The sequence below is a fragment of the Enoplosus armatus genome, chromosome 14, assembly GCF_043641665.1.
Source record: "Enoplosus armatus isolate fEnoArm2 chromosome 14, fEnoArm2.hap1, whole genome shotgun sequence".
Classification (NCBI taxonomy): Eukaryota; Metazoa; Chordata; class Actinopteri; order Centrarchiformes; family Enoplosidae; genus Enoplosus; species Enoplosus armatus.
In genome coordinates this window covers 9,345,684-9,364,269 of record NC_092193.1, presented here as the reverse complement: position 1 = coordinate 9,364,269, position 18,586 = coordinate 9,345,684, and the positions used below count along the sequence as shown (strand labels likewise).

Sequence of the window (18,586 nt, the reverse complement as noted above, 5' to 3'; positions counted from 1 at the left end):
GAAAACTGCATTTAAACTCAAACAGGCTGTTCATCAGCTGATAAAAAGTTTAAGACCATAGCCCAAAAAAAACCCAAAACAGAACTAAAAGTGTCAAAAAAGGACTCAGTAGTGAGTAGCTCCACCATTCTTGTTGATCACTTCAAAAATCCGTTTAGGCATGCTTGATGCGAGTGTGTCCAGGAGGCTGGTGGGAACGTTGCTCCATGCGGTGAAGATGGTTTCACGAAGGGCATCCACGGTCATGAACTGACATCCATTTTTGTAAACTTCCCTTGCCTTCCATCCCCAAACGTTCTCAATGGGATTTAGATCAGGGGAACACGCAGAATGGTCTGAAAGAGCAACGTTATTCTCCTGGAAGAAGTCCTTCGTCAGGCGGGCGTTGTGAACTGCAGCGTTGTCCTGTTGAAAGACCCAGTCATTACCGCACAGACGAGGGCCCTCAGTCATCAGGGATGCCCTCTGCAACATCTCCACATAGCCAGCCGCCGTTTGACACCCCTGCACAACCTGAAGCTCCATTGTTCCATTGAAGGAAAAAGCACCCCAGATCATGGTGCAGCCTCCTCCACTGTGCCGCGTAGAAAACATCTCCAGTGGGATCTCCTTGTCATGCCAGTAACATTGGAAGCCATCAGAACCGTCCAGGTTACATTTTTTCTCGTCAGAGAATAAAACTTTCTTCCACCTTTCAGTGTCCCATGTTTGGTGCTCCCTTGCAAAGTCCAAACAGGCAAGTTTGTGGCGTGGGAGGAGACGTGGCCTTTGAAGACGTTTTTTGTTCTTTTAAGCCCTTCTCTCGCAGATGCCATCTTATGGTTATTGGGCTGCAGTCAGCAGCAGTAACGGCCTTAATTTGGGTTGAGGATCGGCCTGTGTCTTCACGGACAGCCCGTCGGATCCTCCGGCTCAGCACAGGTGAAATGTTTTTGGGTCTAACACTTGACTTTTTTGTCCCATAACCCATAAAATTTAAAGTGACTGTCTTACTGCGTCCAACCTCGGCAGCGACGGCGCATTGCGAGAGGCCTTGCTTGTGCAGCTCAACAATCCTGCCACGTTCAAAGACAGAAAGCCTTTTTGCCTTTGCCATCAGGAGGTCATGACAATGTGAATGCCGGAATGAAAATGATTTTTGCGCAGATTTTGACTTTTTAAGGCTATGGTCTTAAACTTTTGATCAGCTGATCAACAGCCTGTTTGAGTTTAAATGCAGTTTTCAATAAATTGCTTACTCTGTTTTTTGTCTCTTGCTCCTGTTTCTTCTTTTTGCATTTTGAAGCTCTACTTACAACCTGCTTACGATCCTCCAGTGCGAAATGCGAATTCTTGTAATTTTTCCCCCGGCCTTAAGATTTTGTTCAGGAGTGTATATGACACACATGCCAAGAATCACACTGGTGCTCACTGTCTCTGGCAGATGTTTGCCAGCCTGAGATGGAGTCCCCAACAGGGCCTCAGTCCGGCTAATTTTTGTGGAGTGCTCATATAAAATATTCACACTGGTATCATTATACACACGCATCCCGTGGCTCTTACAATGCCAGTAGCGTTGTATGATGTTTTGTTCAGTGCCAGTTTAGATTTCAAATAATTACAAAGTATGCATTTCAGAATTCAAGTCATTTAAAAGCGAATGCAGTGCCAACACAGACTGCTAGAGCCCAAGTTTGGTGTGCCAAACATAATAAAATTCAGAGTGCTTGTGTTTGTGATCCAAGCTTGTTCACTTCACAAAACTCATGTTTTAAATATAATCTAGCTCCCAGCTTGTTTCAGAATGGCAACGTTGGTGTGGCTGCGTTTCTGTTTTATTGGTAATATAGTTTATCATTATGAGGAGGTGAAGTTTGATGTGGCTACTGGTGCAAACTGTTAATTTGTTTAGTCTCTCGGCTGGTGACTGAATTCCCTTTTTTCCTCGACATGTCTTTGTGTCGCTGTGTCCAAAACAGCCAGCGGAAACATCCCAGCCTTGCAGAGAGACAAGGACAACACCAACGTCAACGCTGACGTACAGAAGCTACAGCAACAGCTCCAGGACATCAAGGAACAGGTAAGCGCTGTAGAACAGAGGTCAGAAAGTGTCTGCAATGAATTAAACACACCTGAGGCGCATTGAATGTGGAAAGTTCCATCCCACCAGTGTGCATCGATATTCAACAGCCTTTGAGTTACAGGTTGCTGGCTCCCATTTGGTTGAATGTGTCGGGGTGAAAACCAAAACATATGGTGGATGTCCAGCATATGTTTTGGCTAATAATGCAGGATGAAGTCCATAATTGAAGTCTAATATTATTTCATTGAGAATTAGGCCTGCAACTTTAATTATTATAAGAATTAATTCTTTTGTCAAGAAAATGGCAGAAAATATTGAAAAATGCCTGTCACAAGTTCCCAGTTGATCAGTTCATTTGAGAAGATTGTACCAGTAAATCTACTTCTACCGATTTTCGATCGATCAATTATGAATATTGTGGTTGACTAATTTCACCTTCAGCTAATCATTTCAGCTCTTGTGAGAATTATTTTTAAGACTACACACAGGCTTCGCAGGACATTCAGTGCACTACCATTTCTGATAAAGCTGCAGCGCGGGACTTTTACATATAAATGAACGTCCGTTACATTCAAGCTGCTGTCAAACAAGTTTACACAGTGCTGATTAAGCCTATCACCGCCAGTTAAATCTCTCTGTATTTCGCAGTATAGTCAGAGTTTTTAAATCTGGTCTCTGGCGACATTCACACGCTGATGCACCCGTAGTGACGCGTTGTACATCAACCAGCAATGATTGGTTTGCCAGAGCTGAATGGGGGAGCAACTATAGTGACCGAGTGGGCTACCGCCATGGCTACAGCAGAGCCCTGTAGAGACAGAGATGCATCAAGCAAGTTCAAAATGCTTGATCATCACATGATTCACGTAGACTTCAGATAGTTCCAGGAAGTTCTTGGCAGGCGCTTAGAATGCGTAAATATGATATAGTAAATACAGAGAGACACAACTGCGATTGTTGGTAATTGGTTAGAGAACTGAGATGACGCAACTCTCTCTCTACATGGCTCTGGGCTACGGAAAAACCTGTAGGCATACGCCAGAAGGGGGAGACAAAAGGTCTGCACTCCAGCATTAAAGATAACGTTTTACCATAATGTGGCTAAGCTGGACTCACCCAGTTTGTTACGTGGACACAAACCAGTGGCTTCCTCTACCAAGGAAGAAAGAATGATGAATTCTGCTGTAATATGATTTGTGATCAAACGTCATAAAGTTTTTGTGCAGGGCTTGGCTCAGTTATTGATTCTCTGTGTGGGTTTTGAAGTTGAGATGACTTTATGACAACAGAACATGAACTGTGATTGCTTCTCTTCATCCGTCTGCAGACCATGTGTCCGGTGTGTCTGGACCGGCTGAAGAACATGATCTTCATGTGCGGCCATGGCACCTGCCAGCTGTGTGGGGACCGAATGAGCGAGTGCCCCATCTGCCGCAAGGCCATCGAGCGCCGCATCCTCCTCTACTAGACGCCCCCCACAGACTCTATCTTTCTTCTCTTAAAGCCCACACCGACCACGCCCGCAAAAGCCACAATCACACCAGCTGCTGCTGCTGCTGCTGCTGCTGCTGCTGCTGCTGCTCGGCCATCCTCACAGCACCCGAGTCAGCCAGCCAAGGGCGTTCTCAAATGTCTTATTCGACACAACAAATGCTCTCTTAATGGTTTGATTGTGTTCAGATGGAATTTCTGTTACAAAACAAGTAAAAAATACGAATTGACTTTTATCACTTTTGCTGTTCCGTCATCATGTGTCCCAACTGCAGCCGGAAAGATGCTCGCATCACGTGCGTCGCCTTTGTCTCATTCTCCTCTCTGCGTCATTTTCTCTGTTTTCACTTGATATGGGAAGCTTCTTTTCTCTAATTGAGTCTATGGTGGCTCCTTTAGACTCGTGGTCTTGGATATTTCTGGATTTCATCTTGGAACAGCTCTGCGCATCAGAGAAAATTCAGAAGTGTAGAGGAGGTGATCTCGAGGGCAGCCGGTCACCTTTGATGTAAAAGTTCTCATGCATCTGTCGCAGTCAATGCCAGCTGCAGTCAAGTTTTATTGTATTTGTAAATCTTTATGCACATGGATTTTAAGTACTTCATTTTTCATGGCAGTATGGCGAGTTTGTGACACGTCACTGTTTGCACCACTTAAAGGTTTGTTGAGTGTTTCAGCTTCATGTCTGTGTTCAGTTTGGCTGTTGTGACACACAGTATGCCGACTGTCCTTGCAGCTGAAGACCAGATGTTGGCAGTTTTGCACTAGAAAAATCCGAGTCAGGGTAAAAGCTCTTTTCTGCACTGACTTTGGAGGTCCACTTCAGCTCAGTAACAAAAACCCAGATAGAGTTGTACTAACTGCCAGGTAGCACACCACACCTGTACTTTGTTTACCAAGCTGCACCAAGAGCGACGGCGGTGTCGCAACACACCCCTTTTTGGCTGTGAATTCCAGAGCCGCCGTGTAGGCATTCAAGAATTCAAAACAAACACTAACTCATTCAGCTTCTGTCCAGTGATCAGCCCCTGTTGTACCTTGTTTGTTGTACACACAAACCCACACGATGCAAACATTTCTGTAACCAGAGTATCTTGTCACAACTTGATGTTAAACTGTTGAGACTTGGTGGTATTGTCTGACAAAAAAAAATGTACAAATCAAGGAGCATTGCTAATTTACCATTGATGACTCTGTGCCATTTGCTTCCAAAAATCTACTTGTTAAATAACTTGTATGGGGATAAGGTGCTCTTGTATTACTTTTTTTTTTATTTAAATGTATTTCCTTTTTCTCAAAATCAACATTTATTGAGCTAGAGAGTACAATCTATTAGAACACTAAGATGAAAATGTAGAATAAATTATTTTGTATTGCTGCCCAAAAAAATAGGATTTATAGGTATCACTGCCTTCCTAATATGTAGCCTCAAAATCTCTCAAACATTCTGCTTTGATATTAATGTTGAGATACGTTTGTGATGTTTGTCTTTTTTTGTTTGCTTTTTGTTGGCAATAGCTTTCTAGCAATCATCAGTAGAAGCGTTTTTTTTTCTCTGAAAATAGGTCTCTGTAAACCTAACTTGTTGATTTGTGAAACAGAAAAAAAGACATTTTGTTGTCAAAAGTGTCAAGTATCTTTTCACCAGTGTTTTATTTGGGAGGAAAGCTAATGCATTTTTAAGACAGAACTTGCCTTACCTCTTTTAAAAGGCAGTTGCCCATGTGGAGACTCAGCGAGGTGGCTAGCTTGTTCCGCTATGTGGGAATTTGCAACCGCATACAAGCATTTTTCTTTTTTCTTTTTTTTTCTCCTTATAGGACTGAAAGCAACTTTTTTGAGTACAGTTTTTGATTCCTTTCATTGATCATGATAACACTTTAAGCTAGAAGCACTAATACGCTTTATGGTAGTGTTGTCTTGTTATCGTTGTTATGAAAAAGCCTATTTTGTACTTTATTTTCAATACCTGTAATTGTCCTGTTGGAAATGTATCCGTAGTGTTTTTTTTGGCATGAATGTTTGACATATGCAGTACGACATGTATCATGGAAACGTTCAGTCTGTATTGCTAATAAGTGCTTTTAAAACAACCATATAGCTGAAATAAAGTTCTAAATGAACCATGGGACATTAGAAGTTTGTTTTTCTAACTTCTGCTGAAGTTGTTCATTAGCTTGTTTTTGTTTTTTTTATTTGTTTTGTTTTTCAAGTTGAGCTCAGATGTAGTTAGCTTCTTATAAGCAGAGAATTAGCATTTTGTTGCTTTTCTCCTGCTGTGTAGCGTCTGCCTCACAGAGGAGACGGGGTGGCAGAGATGGGAGGTGTGAGGTAATTGAAAATGCTAACACCTAATAATGACTGGGCACCAGCGTGTGATAGGTCAGCTATGCTAATCAGAGAGAGAAAGAAAACCACTCAGGAGAGATGAGAGAGACCCAAATAGAGTGATGCATCCCCTCCAGTGAGTGGTGTGACAGTGGGACATCTCACAAGGCATCTCCCTTTTAATTATGACCAAAGGCCGTTTATGTTCTAGCTCACTGACTAGTCCATTCATAACCTGAACATCTCTGGGCTTGGCTCACATGCAGCAGCAGTACTGCTCATAACAAGACATTCATCATGCTGTCACCCTCCGACTCTGTCAATGCACACTGACTGTAGTGGAGACTCTGACGCCTCTTTGTACCCTCTCAGATCTCTGTGACTTGGCACAAGGCCTAGACAGTTGGTGTATAGTCTGGTGTCATGTCTTTGTCATTTTATACTCAAGTACCTGTCTTTAAACCTACGGGCCCTCATATGGTTTTCCTGCCACAGTGTGAGACAGTGAGTGACTGGCAGCTGCTGCTCGCCTCTTTGTCACCATTTTTTTTGCATAGACAATATATTCGCTATATGGCCATAAGTATGTTGACACCCCAGTCGCTTGGACTTGTCTTCTTTTGCAGCTGTTTTTCATTGTTTGGGCCCCTTAGTTCCTCTTATCTTAATGCTACAGCATACAGTGATATTGTAAAATGAGATTTATTTTTGGGGAAGTTTGTTTTGTAGGTTACCTCATCTTACCAGTGTTTATAAGGGATGGTTGACATATTTTACTGCTCAGAATGTACCTGTTTTTGTGGTGATGGGGGACTACATATTGCCTGTGCTGTTAGTAACTGTTTTACTTGTCGGAGTGATACACCATAACACATTGAAGTAATGTATAACATTTGCTGTCAGAGTTCTGCTGTCCTCTTGAAGTTGTAACCAAGTTAACCTGCAGAAGCTGTCCCTGTGCTTTTACTTTATCCATGACCCAACGGTATGGCTGCAACTAAGGATTATTTCCATTGTCAATTAATCTGCTGATTATTTTCTTGATTAATCTTAACATGAAATATATTACAGAAAAGATGTGATAATAGTGCGCTTCCAACTTTGTAGCAGCAGTTAAGGAAATGCCCTTTAGCCCTTTGTAGCCCCACATCAGTGGCTGACCTCCCTGATGCTCTTGTGGCTGAATAGGAGCCGATCCTTGCAGCCAGGTTCCAAAGTCTTGTGGAAAGAGCCCAGGGTTTTGTTCAACAATCACATGTGAGTATGATATTTGCATGTCCACATACTTTTGGCCATGTAGTGTATGTCAGAATCCTTTAAAAAAAAGTCTGCAAGCTGAATAGAGACATTGAGGGGTGAATGTCAGGACCAGGCAGTTTGTCCATCATCCTGACTGACTGCAGACCAGCCCTGCTGTGCTGACTGACTGTCAGTGTGCAGGAGACGCCACTATCTCTCCCCTGGCCACGGCCTGATCCTGGGGAGGATCCCTGTCCGCCGCGCCTGCCGGTTTCGGCTGCTTGAAGGCTGCAGTGTTTGCTGACTGGACTGCAGGGGTTGTTACTCCCACACCAGGGGGTCAGCTAATCCGCCGGCAGCCCCACAGAGTGTGAGTGATGGCGGCCCGGCACTGCAGGCTTCACTGAGCAGCAGATAGAGATGAATTGAACCCCCGGAGAGGAGAGCGGGCAACCACGATCAGGAAAATGACTGTGACCCTGCTTCAAGTCTCTGCTGTGATCACTGAGAAGGGTCGGTGACATCCATCTGCCGGTGGAGTCAGCATGCCGCAGGGGAGGAAAAGTCCCCACCCCCCCAGGCTTTGCCCTTGGTGCTGGTTCTGAAGTTATGACCTGACAGAGATGAATATATTCTCTCCACTTTTACTGTGAAATGAAGTCCAAACAACAGGCTTTTGACATGCAGGATTCACAGCACATCACAAGGTGGCAGTACATCCAATGACTAAATACTGCAGGTCCCTCCTGTCATAGATGCACTTATATTTGTGTATTGTTATTTGAGGACAAATCAACAAAATCTACAATAGGACGCTCACTCGTGCATTCTCCTTAGGTGTGACAGCTAGTTTTAGACACCATCATTAATTTGGAGGTAATTCTTTGGTTGTTTCAGAGCAGCAGGCTCACTTTTAGTTGTTAATCCTCACCTTGGCTGGCAGCAAAGCTTTAATTTATTGCCACATCTTGATACAGAACTTGAACTTCACATGTCGTGATCCCAGTTGTGCTCTGTCCCTGCTAGAAACTGCATGAAGGACATTTCATTAAAGTGTTTGAGCAAAACTTAAACCCAGACCAAGGAGTGACGATCATTCAGGGTCTCTGCATCGAGCTTTGAAAACAAAAAAGTTGGTTGAAAAGTTAATGAACATTAAATACATTATTCTTATTTCACTGTATTGATTTATGAGGTCTCAGAGGGACATGAATTGTAGGCATATTTTCGACCAACAGAAAAGAGGGTGAAGTGTTAGACCTTGAAACACATTTCTTATTACACAACATTAGTAGACTTCAAATTCTCAATGGCAGTGTTTGTTTGTTTTTTTGTTTAACCTGTAGCTGCAGAAATCAATTCTTCCCTGGATTCGGTTTTTGGCCACTTGGGCTTTCCTTCCATGTTGGAGGAATTGATCGCTGACTTGTCTGAAGGTCCTCTCCCTCTCTTTCTCTCTCTCTCATGTCATCCAGTTCAGAAGTCCAGTTGAATTTATGATCTCAGTTTATGGTCGAGGCTGAGCAAAGTGCAATCTGGCTGTCTGGGCAGACTCTTCGACGGCCAGAGAAGAAGGGAAGGGCCTGACATGGGGCCCGAGGATTTGTGTGTGTCACATTTTGGGACCAATTTTTTGGACTTTAAGCCAGTAAATTGGGGCCATTTGTCAAACTGAGCACATAAACTGTTTTAACTGCTGGTACATTACAAGCTAAGCTGTCTTCAGTTTGGTTCATTTACAGTTATGGTGAAGTGTAGCATGTATCAGTCATGGTTACGGTTATAGGGAATCACTTAAAGTCACTCATAGTCCCCAAAGGTGATATAACCATACATGTGTTTGTATGGGTGGGTTGGTGTGCCTGACAGCAACAGCCCCACCTCCACAGTAAAGCCATAAAGTCAGTTATTCACTCCCACAGATCCCTCCTCAAAACATATAGGCCCCTGACATGCTGATTGCTTTATTGATATTGATCAGGGCAAAGTGTCAAACCACTCGTCCATCTCTCTCTCAGCAGTGGGTACTTGTTGTTTATGCATGTAGAGGGAGAAGGTTAACACAAACAACAAAAAGTCCTACAAGTAAAACAAGCAAGAAGTAACTCATAGTTATTTTTAACAATGCTTTTTCTAGTATGTCTTCTGTGATCTAATAACAATTGTTTGTGTTGAAATGTAATTACCATATTTCTCTTGCATTTTTCTAATTACATTTTGTATTATATAAACATAAAATCACGTGCATGTGGCATCAGAACAGGAGGTTGGCTGCATGATGTGCACTGGGTCACATCCAGTATTCCTTACACATCACTAATTATTTGGAGTTCAATGTTTATGGACAAATTGAATCAATTGCAAATGCTGTACTTATTATCATGGTTAATTTACCTTGTGCAGGTTTGAACCTGAGTTGGTTTAATGATGTTCATTAAGTAATTCTGACAAAGTAAAACCTGGCTTTCAACATCCACTAACCAAATATTCGGTGGCTTTTGACCCATCGGTTGTGGCCCCACTCAGTGCTGTCCTTATCATGGCAGCACGATTGGAGGCCGGAGCCTGCAAGCCACATTTACAGTGCAAATGTTATCGTTCCAATGACACTTTAAACAGTCTTTATCAATACATAGTCATTCAAGGTTTATGAGCTTTGATAAAATGCCACTAGCCTAGCAGGGTCATTACAATGTGAATCTACAAGGTGTATTTTTAGATTATAACTGTTCTTTTCTGTGGATCATCTGAAACTTTTAATGCTCAACAGGTAAAATAAACACTCGGCACGTCGAGAGGACAAAGTGGCCTGAGTGCAAAAGATATTGATTTTCTCCTCAGGAAGAGCAGCGTGAGGGCAAACTACAGTGTGAGTTTGGCAGAACCTTATCATCCTATTATCTTTAAAACAGTGGGTTATCATAATTGCTTACTTAATAATTCTATAAAACTGTGGAGGTGCAACCTTTGCCTGGGCAGTAAACTGTCAAGTGCTTTTGATGCTGAGATTGAAAAGATTCCTGACGGGGTTGGAAATGCTGCAACCTATTAATTTTATTGGGTAGATTACAAACACTAACAGAGCAGCAATTTCCAGGCAAGTAAAAATGGTTAAAAATAATTTAAGATAAAATGGATTAACTAACACAGAAAGCATAACTTGTAAAGAACTAGTACTAGTATGCTCATATTTTAGATTTATTTCTTGGAAAATAAAACATTAATAACTACCAGTATTGTTGTTACATCAGAGCAACAAGTCAATTATTCAAATAATGAGCCAATAGAAACTAGAGCTCTCTTTAGATGTGATTAATTTCACACTTCTACGAGTGCGTAGAACAATGGGGTAGACATACTTAATCAACAAGTGCAAACCTCATCACATTTAACTCTCAACGAAGCAAACAAGGTGGTGTTGACGACACCGTTGTCTTGCATGGTGCCAGGTGATGATTTCTAAACATGGTTGGCTTTGGGATCAGTATTTAAGCCACATGCGAACAGCGAGTTCAACAGTTTGTAATCCTTGTGAACTCAGATAGAGAGAACAAGGAAACACCCCGAGCCAGAGTTTACTGAAATCCCCTGAGCAACCCTTTTTTGTTTCTTACAATATCTCTCCATTACTAGGAAAAAAGTGGGTTCTATGGAGACAGCAAATGCTACAAAGACACGTTGTGTAACAAAACAAGCGTACATCTGACAGGTGCTCGCCTTTGCCGAGCAGGCAGTAACCTTGGAGGGAGTAGACAGGAATGTAGCAGCCCTATCTGAGCTCAGAGGGATATACTGCCTGCAAAGGCCTTTTTTTTTTGTTTGGAGAGAAAAATCAATATTCCAGAGTCCATCACACAAGCAGGCATTTTGGTGTTTGTTTTTTTTTTTTTTTCCAGGTGGGTTCCAGCTCTGTGAAACAGGCTCAGAGTGACCCCTGGAAAAAAATAGTTAATGCCTAACTTCTTTATCTTTGTTTTACAGCCAAGGGGTGTACCTCCAAATCAATACACGATACACAAATATCCCAGGGCTCCATGTTCCAGACAGAGAGCAATGACGAGAGCTTGAGAGTTAGCCAGCTTCACACCACCTGGCAGAGAGAAAGGTCTCTTTTTAAAGGCCAGAAGCTTCTGGTCGAGTCAATGTAGAAAGAGTGAGGCTAGATTATATATACCAGGGCTCCTATAGAAAGAAAACGGCAAGACTTTATCAACTTTCCACAGTTTCAAGTCATGTTTTGACAGTTTGAAGGTTGTCCCTGGCTAATGTTTGAAAAACAAACGTTAAAAGAATAGTTTGACATTTTAGGAAATATGCATAGTCACTTTCTTGCCGAGAGTTAGACAAGTAGATCAATACCACACACATGTATGTGTGGTGAATATGAAGCTACAGCCAGCAGCCGGTTAGCTTAGCATAGGACTAAAAGCAACCCCCCATAACACCACAACTTGTCGTTTTTGTAGAGATTAAAAACACGATATAACATGCTAATTAGTGAGCCTTAGCCTTAGATGTGCTGGTAGGCAGATTTTGTTACATTTGGAGTCAGGCTTTTTGTTTTTATGCTAAGCTAAGATAACCAGCTGCTGGCTGTGGCTTCATATTTAGTGTTCAGATATGAGAGTGGTATCACTCTTCTTATATAACTCTTGGCAAGAAAGTAAATAAGCATATTTCTCAAATTTCAAACTACTCTTTTAATTAAACGTCTTTATATTCCTTCATATTCACAATCAGCCTATGAATGTGCAAGCAAAAAGTAGCAAATCATAAAACATGAACGTTTTATGATTTGCTACTTTTTGCTCTGTGTCTGAATCAAGAAGAGACCAATGTTGATTTCCACAGAATATTTTCAATCTGCACTGCAAGAAAATCACCCTGTTAATATTAGAGTTGAAGGTCTCAGGATGCAGCCTGGGAATGCAGCATCTGGACTTTGATAGCAGGCTGGCAATTTTCCGTGCTGTTATTACAAACCCCTTGGATGGACAGAAACTCGCTTGATGTTTACAGCAAAGACCAACAAGCTTGAGGTTTTCTGTCCTCTCTGTGTCTACGCTGGCCAAAATAGTTGATATCTGTCACTGTCTGGCACCGCGTCCCTGCAGACCTTGTAGCGAATCAACAGAGCTGCTCCCAGACAGATAAAATGCCACATCAGAGTTTCAGGGGCCTGAAGCAGGTTCCAGTTCCCAACCAGTGTTATGGTGAGAGAAAGGAGCATCCACTTAGGGAGGACAGACAATCGCACCCCCCACCCCTTCTCTGATAGTAGCTGGTAATCTCTGAGGTCGACCTGTCAGTCAGGTCCTGGAGACAGATGACGTGAGGCCCCTGATAGGCTGTCTCCAACGGAGGAGACACCAGTCGGCCGCACGGGCTGCTGGGACAGAGAGCAGGACCCAAGGCGACGGACGGATGGCGGGGCTGACGGGGGAGGGCAGGAGAGATGAAGACAAGGTGGGTCAGGGAGGTGGTGTGGCGGAGGAATGCCAAGGCAGAGAGGTGGGGGTCATGGAGAAGGTCTCCTGATGAGCAGAGAGACAGTTCTCTGCTGGAGATCGTTGCATGGCTGACAAAGTTTACTTAACACCAACCCCTGGGAGCTTGGGTCACCGGCGGGGAGGGGGGGGGGGATTCTCCTCCAGCTCAGAGAGATTGTTGTCACAGAAAAAGAAAAAGCGTCTCCGTGGTACTTAGAGAAAGATTTGCTGGTCCAATTAAAATGTTTTAAATTGATTTTCTACCGTCTAAGCAGCCACCGGCTCACATTAAGTCAATACAGCATGCAAATCAACTTATGATGATTTTATTACCATTTAGTCAGCTAGTTTTTATTAAAGTGACATTGTTGTTATACAGAATGATAGTACAGTTTGCAAGCAGGGACACCTCTGACAATCCCTTCTTACTGGTGCATTCAACAGCAAAACAGCTGTTGTCTCTCTCAGACTCACGCAAGTGATGCTACAAAGCTCGTGATGTAATTTTCACAACATCTGAGTTGACATATTGTTTGTCATCCGGGTTTGATTTCCTGACAATATATCTCATAAATGTTATACTTTTCTGCAGCTGACTTTCAAAGCCCAGATGTTGGAGTTTCCCACAGTAAAATGCACCAACAAGGAAGTGTTTTCAAAAACTGCCCAGCCTCTCACAGTATTAACAAACTCCAAAAAATACTGTGGGATAAATGTTTGCTCAAGTCTCTGCCAGTAGATTTTTATACAATATTGGCATAAACTTAAATCCAATGTCTTTCTAGCCTGGAAAAAAAGAAAACTAAATGTCTATAACAGCTGAGCACTTTAGTTTTCAGCAAATGTTCCTCAAACAGGAGTAAATAGTGAATTTGTTGTGGACTATTTACAGCAGCGGATTAATACCCATACAGCAGCAGGACAGTGGATGTGAAAGTCACTCAAAATATACTACAGTGTCCCTGTTCACGGTGATGAAGAAGATCATGTAACAGTGTGGCTCACTGATGTGTGTTTGGAGGTCTGTGGTTGAGCTGAAAATTAATTCTGTCTAAAACTCAAAAAACAAAGGTGAAAACTAAAAATGAAGTAAAATGGTCTTCTGGAATAACTTTCAATATTTTGATTAAAATGTCTGAATCATCCAAAACCATTATGTGCAATTATTTCAGTATTTACGATATACTAATAATATAATGTAGACATTTCAACTTAGAACAAAAAAGAAACTGTAAAGGAGCTAGAAAATTACATTTATTAGTTATGTTATATACAAACATCCTCTGTGTAGGTGGATATCATAGATTTCTATCCTTAAAAGAGGTCACCATCATGGCCCTGCCTCAGGTACACAGACTGTAACACAGGCCAAATGTTTCCACTGTGTTTCACTTTTTGGCTCTTTGTGCTGTAACAGACATACACCGTCACTAGGCGACTGACAAAGGCTATCAGTATTACTTTAATATGTAAACAAATCCAAAGTAATCCTGAATGGGCAGCGATAGTCATTTGTTTAATGTAAAGATGTTATCAATTTTTACAAGCTGGCAGAGTTGGCTAACTTCTCCCCTGTTCTTCAATCAGAGTCAGTCTGCAGCAGACAGGATTCCCTCGACGGCAGCTACTGCCCATGACTCCTATTAGATTACAGGGGAGATTTATCGAACCAGCTTCCGGTTTTCAGATAGGATAGTGACAACACTTATCTCCAGATATTCCCTTATCAAAAAACTATTTAGTGAGAGAAACCGACATTAGCCGAGATTTTTTTACACTGCCGAGTGCTCCAGCTTAGCCTCCTCGGTACAAGGGTCTGTTTGCACTGTGCACACACACCTCCATCTGCCCGGAGAGAGAAGCTTTAACATTGCCTTAGTGCGCTCTTGATGTCACTGCCATTACGTTCGCATCAAGCTCTTGGACTTTGAGACTTGATCAATTCTGCTCGGATGTGGAATACTGAAAAAAAAGGTATCACAAACCAATTGTTGAAAGAAGAGAAAGTTTTTGGTGTGCATGTGCATTTATGCACAAGTGCTGTGTGTGTGTGTGTGTGTGTGTGTGTGTGTGTGTGTGGCCTAGCAGCAGGGATGGGCCAGACTTAGCTGCTGGTGACGAGAGAGGTCACTGCAGGAGAAGGAGCTGGTGGGTCACCATAAGGTTACCCTGACCTGAGCTTGATTTTTTGCTGCCTCTATCAAGAACCCAGGGAGACGTGTGTGCCAATGCATGCTTGTGTGTGTTTGTGTGTGTGTGTGTGTGTGTGTGTGTGTGTGTGGAGGGAGAGACGATGGAAAGCAATGGCTCATTTCGAAGCAACTTCCAGATTTTGGTGTTTGTCAAATATTCATTTGTGTGTGTGAAGCCAGAAGGCCATCAGGGGGAGTCGGGCCGATAGATAGCACTCACTCCTGTTACTGTGACCCTGCAGGAATAGCTAGAAGAGAGGGGAAGAGAAGAAAAACTGGGCAATAAAGTTGTACAGAGCGTGCCAAGGCTTTATGGAGCTAATAACAAAGTTTGATCTCCAATAGTTGACCCAGTTCTGAGCTTGCTGTTTTTTGGAGTGTTTTTCGCCACCTGTTGACATGTCAGATGAGATGGTTCATGTAAAGCTGATGTGCCCAACAAGCATTCAGACTATTTGTTCTGTCCATGGATGATGCCTGTAAAAGGGGCTGCAGGTGCTTGGGCCAGGGGCACGGTGTCTAGGGGCCACGTTAACTATTAACATAGCCATATAACACTGTTACTGATTAGCGCCTCTCGCTCTTGAGACTCCCACTGACCTGAGTCACAGGTAGGAATCCCACTAGGTGTGTATTTGTGTGTGTGTGTGTGTGTGTGTGTGTGTGTGTGTGTGTGTGTGTGCACGCTCCTGCAGTGTGGATTTTGCACACTGGCCATGCATGGTGTTGCAAAGCAGCCTCCCTCCTAGCCGTAATTCTTTCTTCTTCTTCTTCTTCTTCTTCTTCTTCTTCTTCTTCCTCCCTCTATTCATCCCTCTTTGCTTCCGTCTCTCCCACGCACACTTGTCCACACAGTTCAGTCCTCTCCCTCACTGGATCTCTTCAACGACCTTCATGATGACCTTTATCCTTTCTGCCATAAAACGCTGAGACGTAAAGATGTCTTGTGCAAAGTTAAGAGGAACCATGTTTGGCATATAGTGCTCCAGGTACTTTACTCTGGGGCAAAAGTCTAAGGTGTAGAGGACACTGATGAATGACTCACAGCACATGTACAAAAAGGCCTGTTGCTGTGGGATGAGGAAATGTCAAGGTGTTGTTCTGCAATGCGAACACGCATTGTGATAAGAGCTCTGCTTATGCTACGTTGTAGCACATTATGATGTTTCCAAAACAGTGCCGGAGGATAAAGACTCTCGTTAGCAATTTATAAATGAGTCTTTAGTGGAATAAAACATCATCAAAGCTCTGTAATGAGTTGATTTTAGAACTGGTTGGTGCATCTTATTGGTCAGCCACTGTCATTGATCACTACATCCTTCCAAATTGCTCCTAGCTATGAGATGACATACATGAGATAAGTTTTGTCTTTAACATTTTGTGAAATATACTAATTCACTTTCCCTTCTAGAGTTAGATGAGAAGATCGATACCTCTCTGATGCAGTTAGAGCTAAACCCAGGAGGTGATTAGCCTAGCTTAGCATAGATATTGGTAGCACGGGAAAACAGCTAGCCTAGCCTAGCACTCTCCATAGTTCATGTGTCTACCAGCACCTCTAAAGCTCACTAATTAACGCATTTTATCTTGTTTGTTTAATCAGCAGTTTCAAGGCAAGTTAGCGTTTATCCGTCGTTACAGCTTGTAACTTGAAAACACAAATTGACATTTTTACATTTTAGTTTTTGTTGCTTTTTCGGATCATGAATAGTGTTGTAATAAATAGATTTGCAACATATATTTTTTTGGCAAAATATTAATGTTATTTAAAGTCAGTTCACTGAAATTAAAAATTACAGTTATGACTTTCTACCAAAGAAATAGTCCCTCCTGGCTGACTTGTGTGTCTTATCCAGATTAACAAGGACGCTGATCCTGGACATCCTGGAGATGTTACTGTGAACATTTTTTAATTGCCATTATGTCAATACTGGGAGCACCAGCAATGAAATTCTGTTCACGTCGATTGTATGGAGTGCAGGCAGAAATGTTCAAATCAGCAGGTTTTTCATCTTGCATCATGTAGATCATAAGCAATAAAGCGTAAAAGACAAAAGCTGGATGTCATGTTGTGGCCATATTCATCATTGTTCCACAAATTTTGGACTCACACTGAAGATACCAGCTGTAACAGTGGATCCATCCTCGACCTTGATTCGCCAGCATTATCGCATTATGTTTCATGGATAATGTCAGCCGGTCCAGACCTCAGACATCGGCCATGTCTGCCTGCCTGGATGCAGCATCTTGAGGCTATAAGGTTGCGTTCTAGCAGACCTGTAAACACTGGGCTTAGTGGAGCCTAAGCACCTAAGCTGCTGACCAGTGTCTATCAAAACAAACCACACACACCAGCCAGGCTTTGTCTTTGTGTCAAAGGGCCGGGGTCAAGCTAAGAGGACTTCTCCTTTTGAAGTTCAGAACAGGATTTATTGTTGTCTGGGTTTGGAAACAGAATCAAGTTGTTTTTTTAGACAGTTTATATGTTCATAAAATGATCTACCAACAAATTTCCAGCTGCAGGTGTACCATACAGTCTTTATATATTTATATTATGGTTATACAACTTTAGTCATGATAACAGCATTCTTGTGAAATAACTGGCAATGTGGACGTGACTTTGACACTGAACGGAAATCAGGCCAATCGAGAACTGAGCCAGTGGTAAGTCAGATCAGCCATGTCTTTCTTGGCCTCTTTTGTTGAGGCATACAGTGCAAGTCACAATAAGGGATTTAACTGTACGTGCTGCAGATCACTCTGATATGGCCTCGATTTTTTTTTTTTTTTTTTTTCAAACAGGAGACCCAGCGGTGGTGGTCAGAGCAGAAACTGGATGTGTTTGTTAGATACTGGAGAAAGGCAACGCCGCTCATGTTTAATTTTGCTGTAATATTCATACAAGGAAGTTCTGCATTCAAAACCAATCTGTTACGGTGAAGTAGAAGGGATTGTGACACATTGTTTCTCGACCAAGCCGCGTGTTTTCCGCCAACAGGGACACGAACCGGCCTGAGATATTACACTCCCACCATGGGCAAACATGCAAACACAGCGAGCCACTGCTCCGCATGGTACAGTACACACCGTTAGAGAGGGCACAAAGGAAGGCGCATGATTGGTGTGTTTGACAGCGATCTGATAAAACCATAATTGGAGCATGTAGAATGCATATGTTTTTCAGTCAAACAAAAGCCCTGGTCACGCCATAGAAACTACCTCTCAATGTTTTCATTGTCTGGCAACTGACTAAAGTGAAGGAGAGGGCGACAGAAACCTCCAAGTCAGTCTGAGAGTGTGTTTAATGTGTGCGGAAGGGGAGCTGTGTGAGTGTGTGTTTGTCTGCATGTGTGAGAGGCTGAGACGAGGCGAGGTTGTACGGTCATGGAAGGACAAGTGCCGTGCAAAGTCGGCCATGTCTGGTGGAGCTCCAGACCCCTTTGAGTGAAGCTCGAATCTTATCAGATCTCAGAGGGCTTATTTGTTCTTCTGACTGAAAAGCTATAGACACATTTGAACACATTTTCCCCTGGAAAGAAAGTTTAACTGTATTTAGAGAAGGTCAAGGCCAAGCATTTCCTACTTAGAGAGACAGTTTCTTTGAAACATTGTTTAGCATCTTGCTGCTCTTTCTGCATTCATTTAGAGAGCCCGTTTATCCAAATTACAAAAAAACATATTTATGTATTATGAGAAAATATGTATTTACCCCTATGTTTCTGGGAAGAATTACAAAAAAAAAACATTTTTTCTCACTTACCTCTTGTGGTATCTAGCCATAGACA

At 42.5% G+C, this 18,586-nt stretch overlaps 1 protein-coding gene across 1 annotated transcript in view; it reads left to right on the top strand.

The window, feature by feature from the left end:
* mib1 (MIB E3 ubiquitin protein ligase 1) overlaps positions 1–5,681 on the top strand; it is a 53,482-nt gene extending 47,801 nt beyond the window's left edge. The window contains exons 20-21 of the mRNA XM_070918289.1: positions 1,959–2,059; positions 3,390–5,681. Coding sequence (XP_070774390.1) covers positions 1,959–2,059; positions 3,390–3,530 — 242 coding nt within the window. The 3' untranslated portion in view covers positions 3,531–5,681. The remainder of the gene's footprint in view (positions 1–1,958; positions 2,060–3,389) is intronic.
* Positions 5,682–18,586: the final 12,905 nt, after the last annotated feature.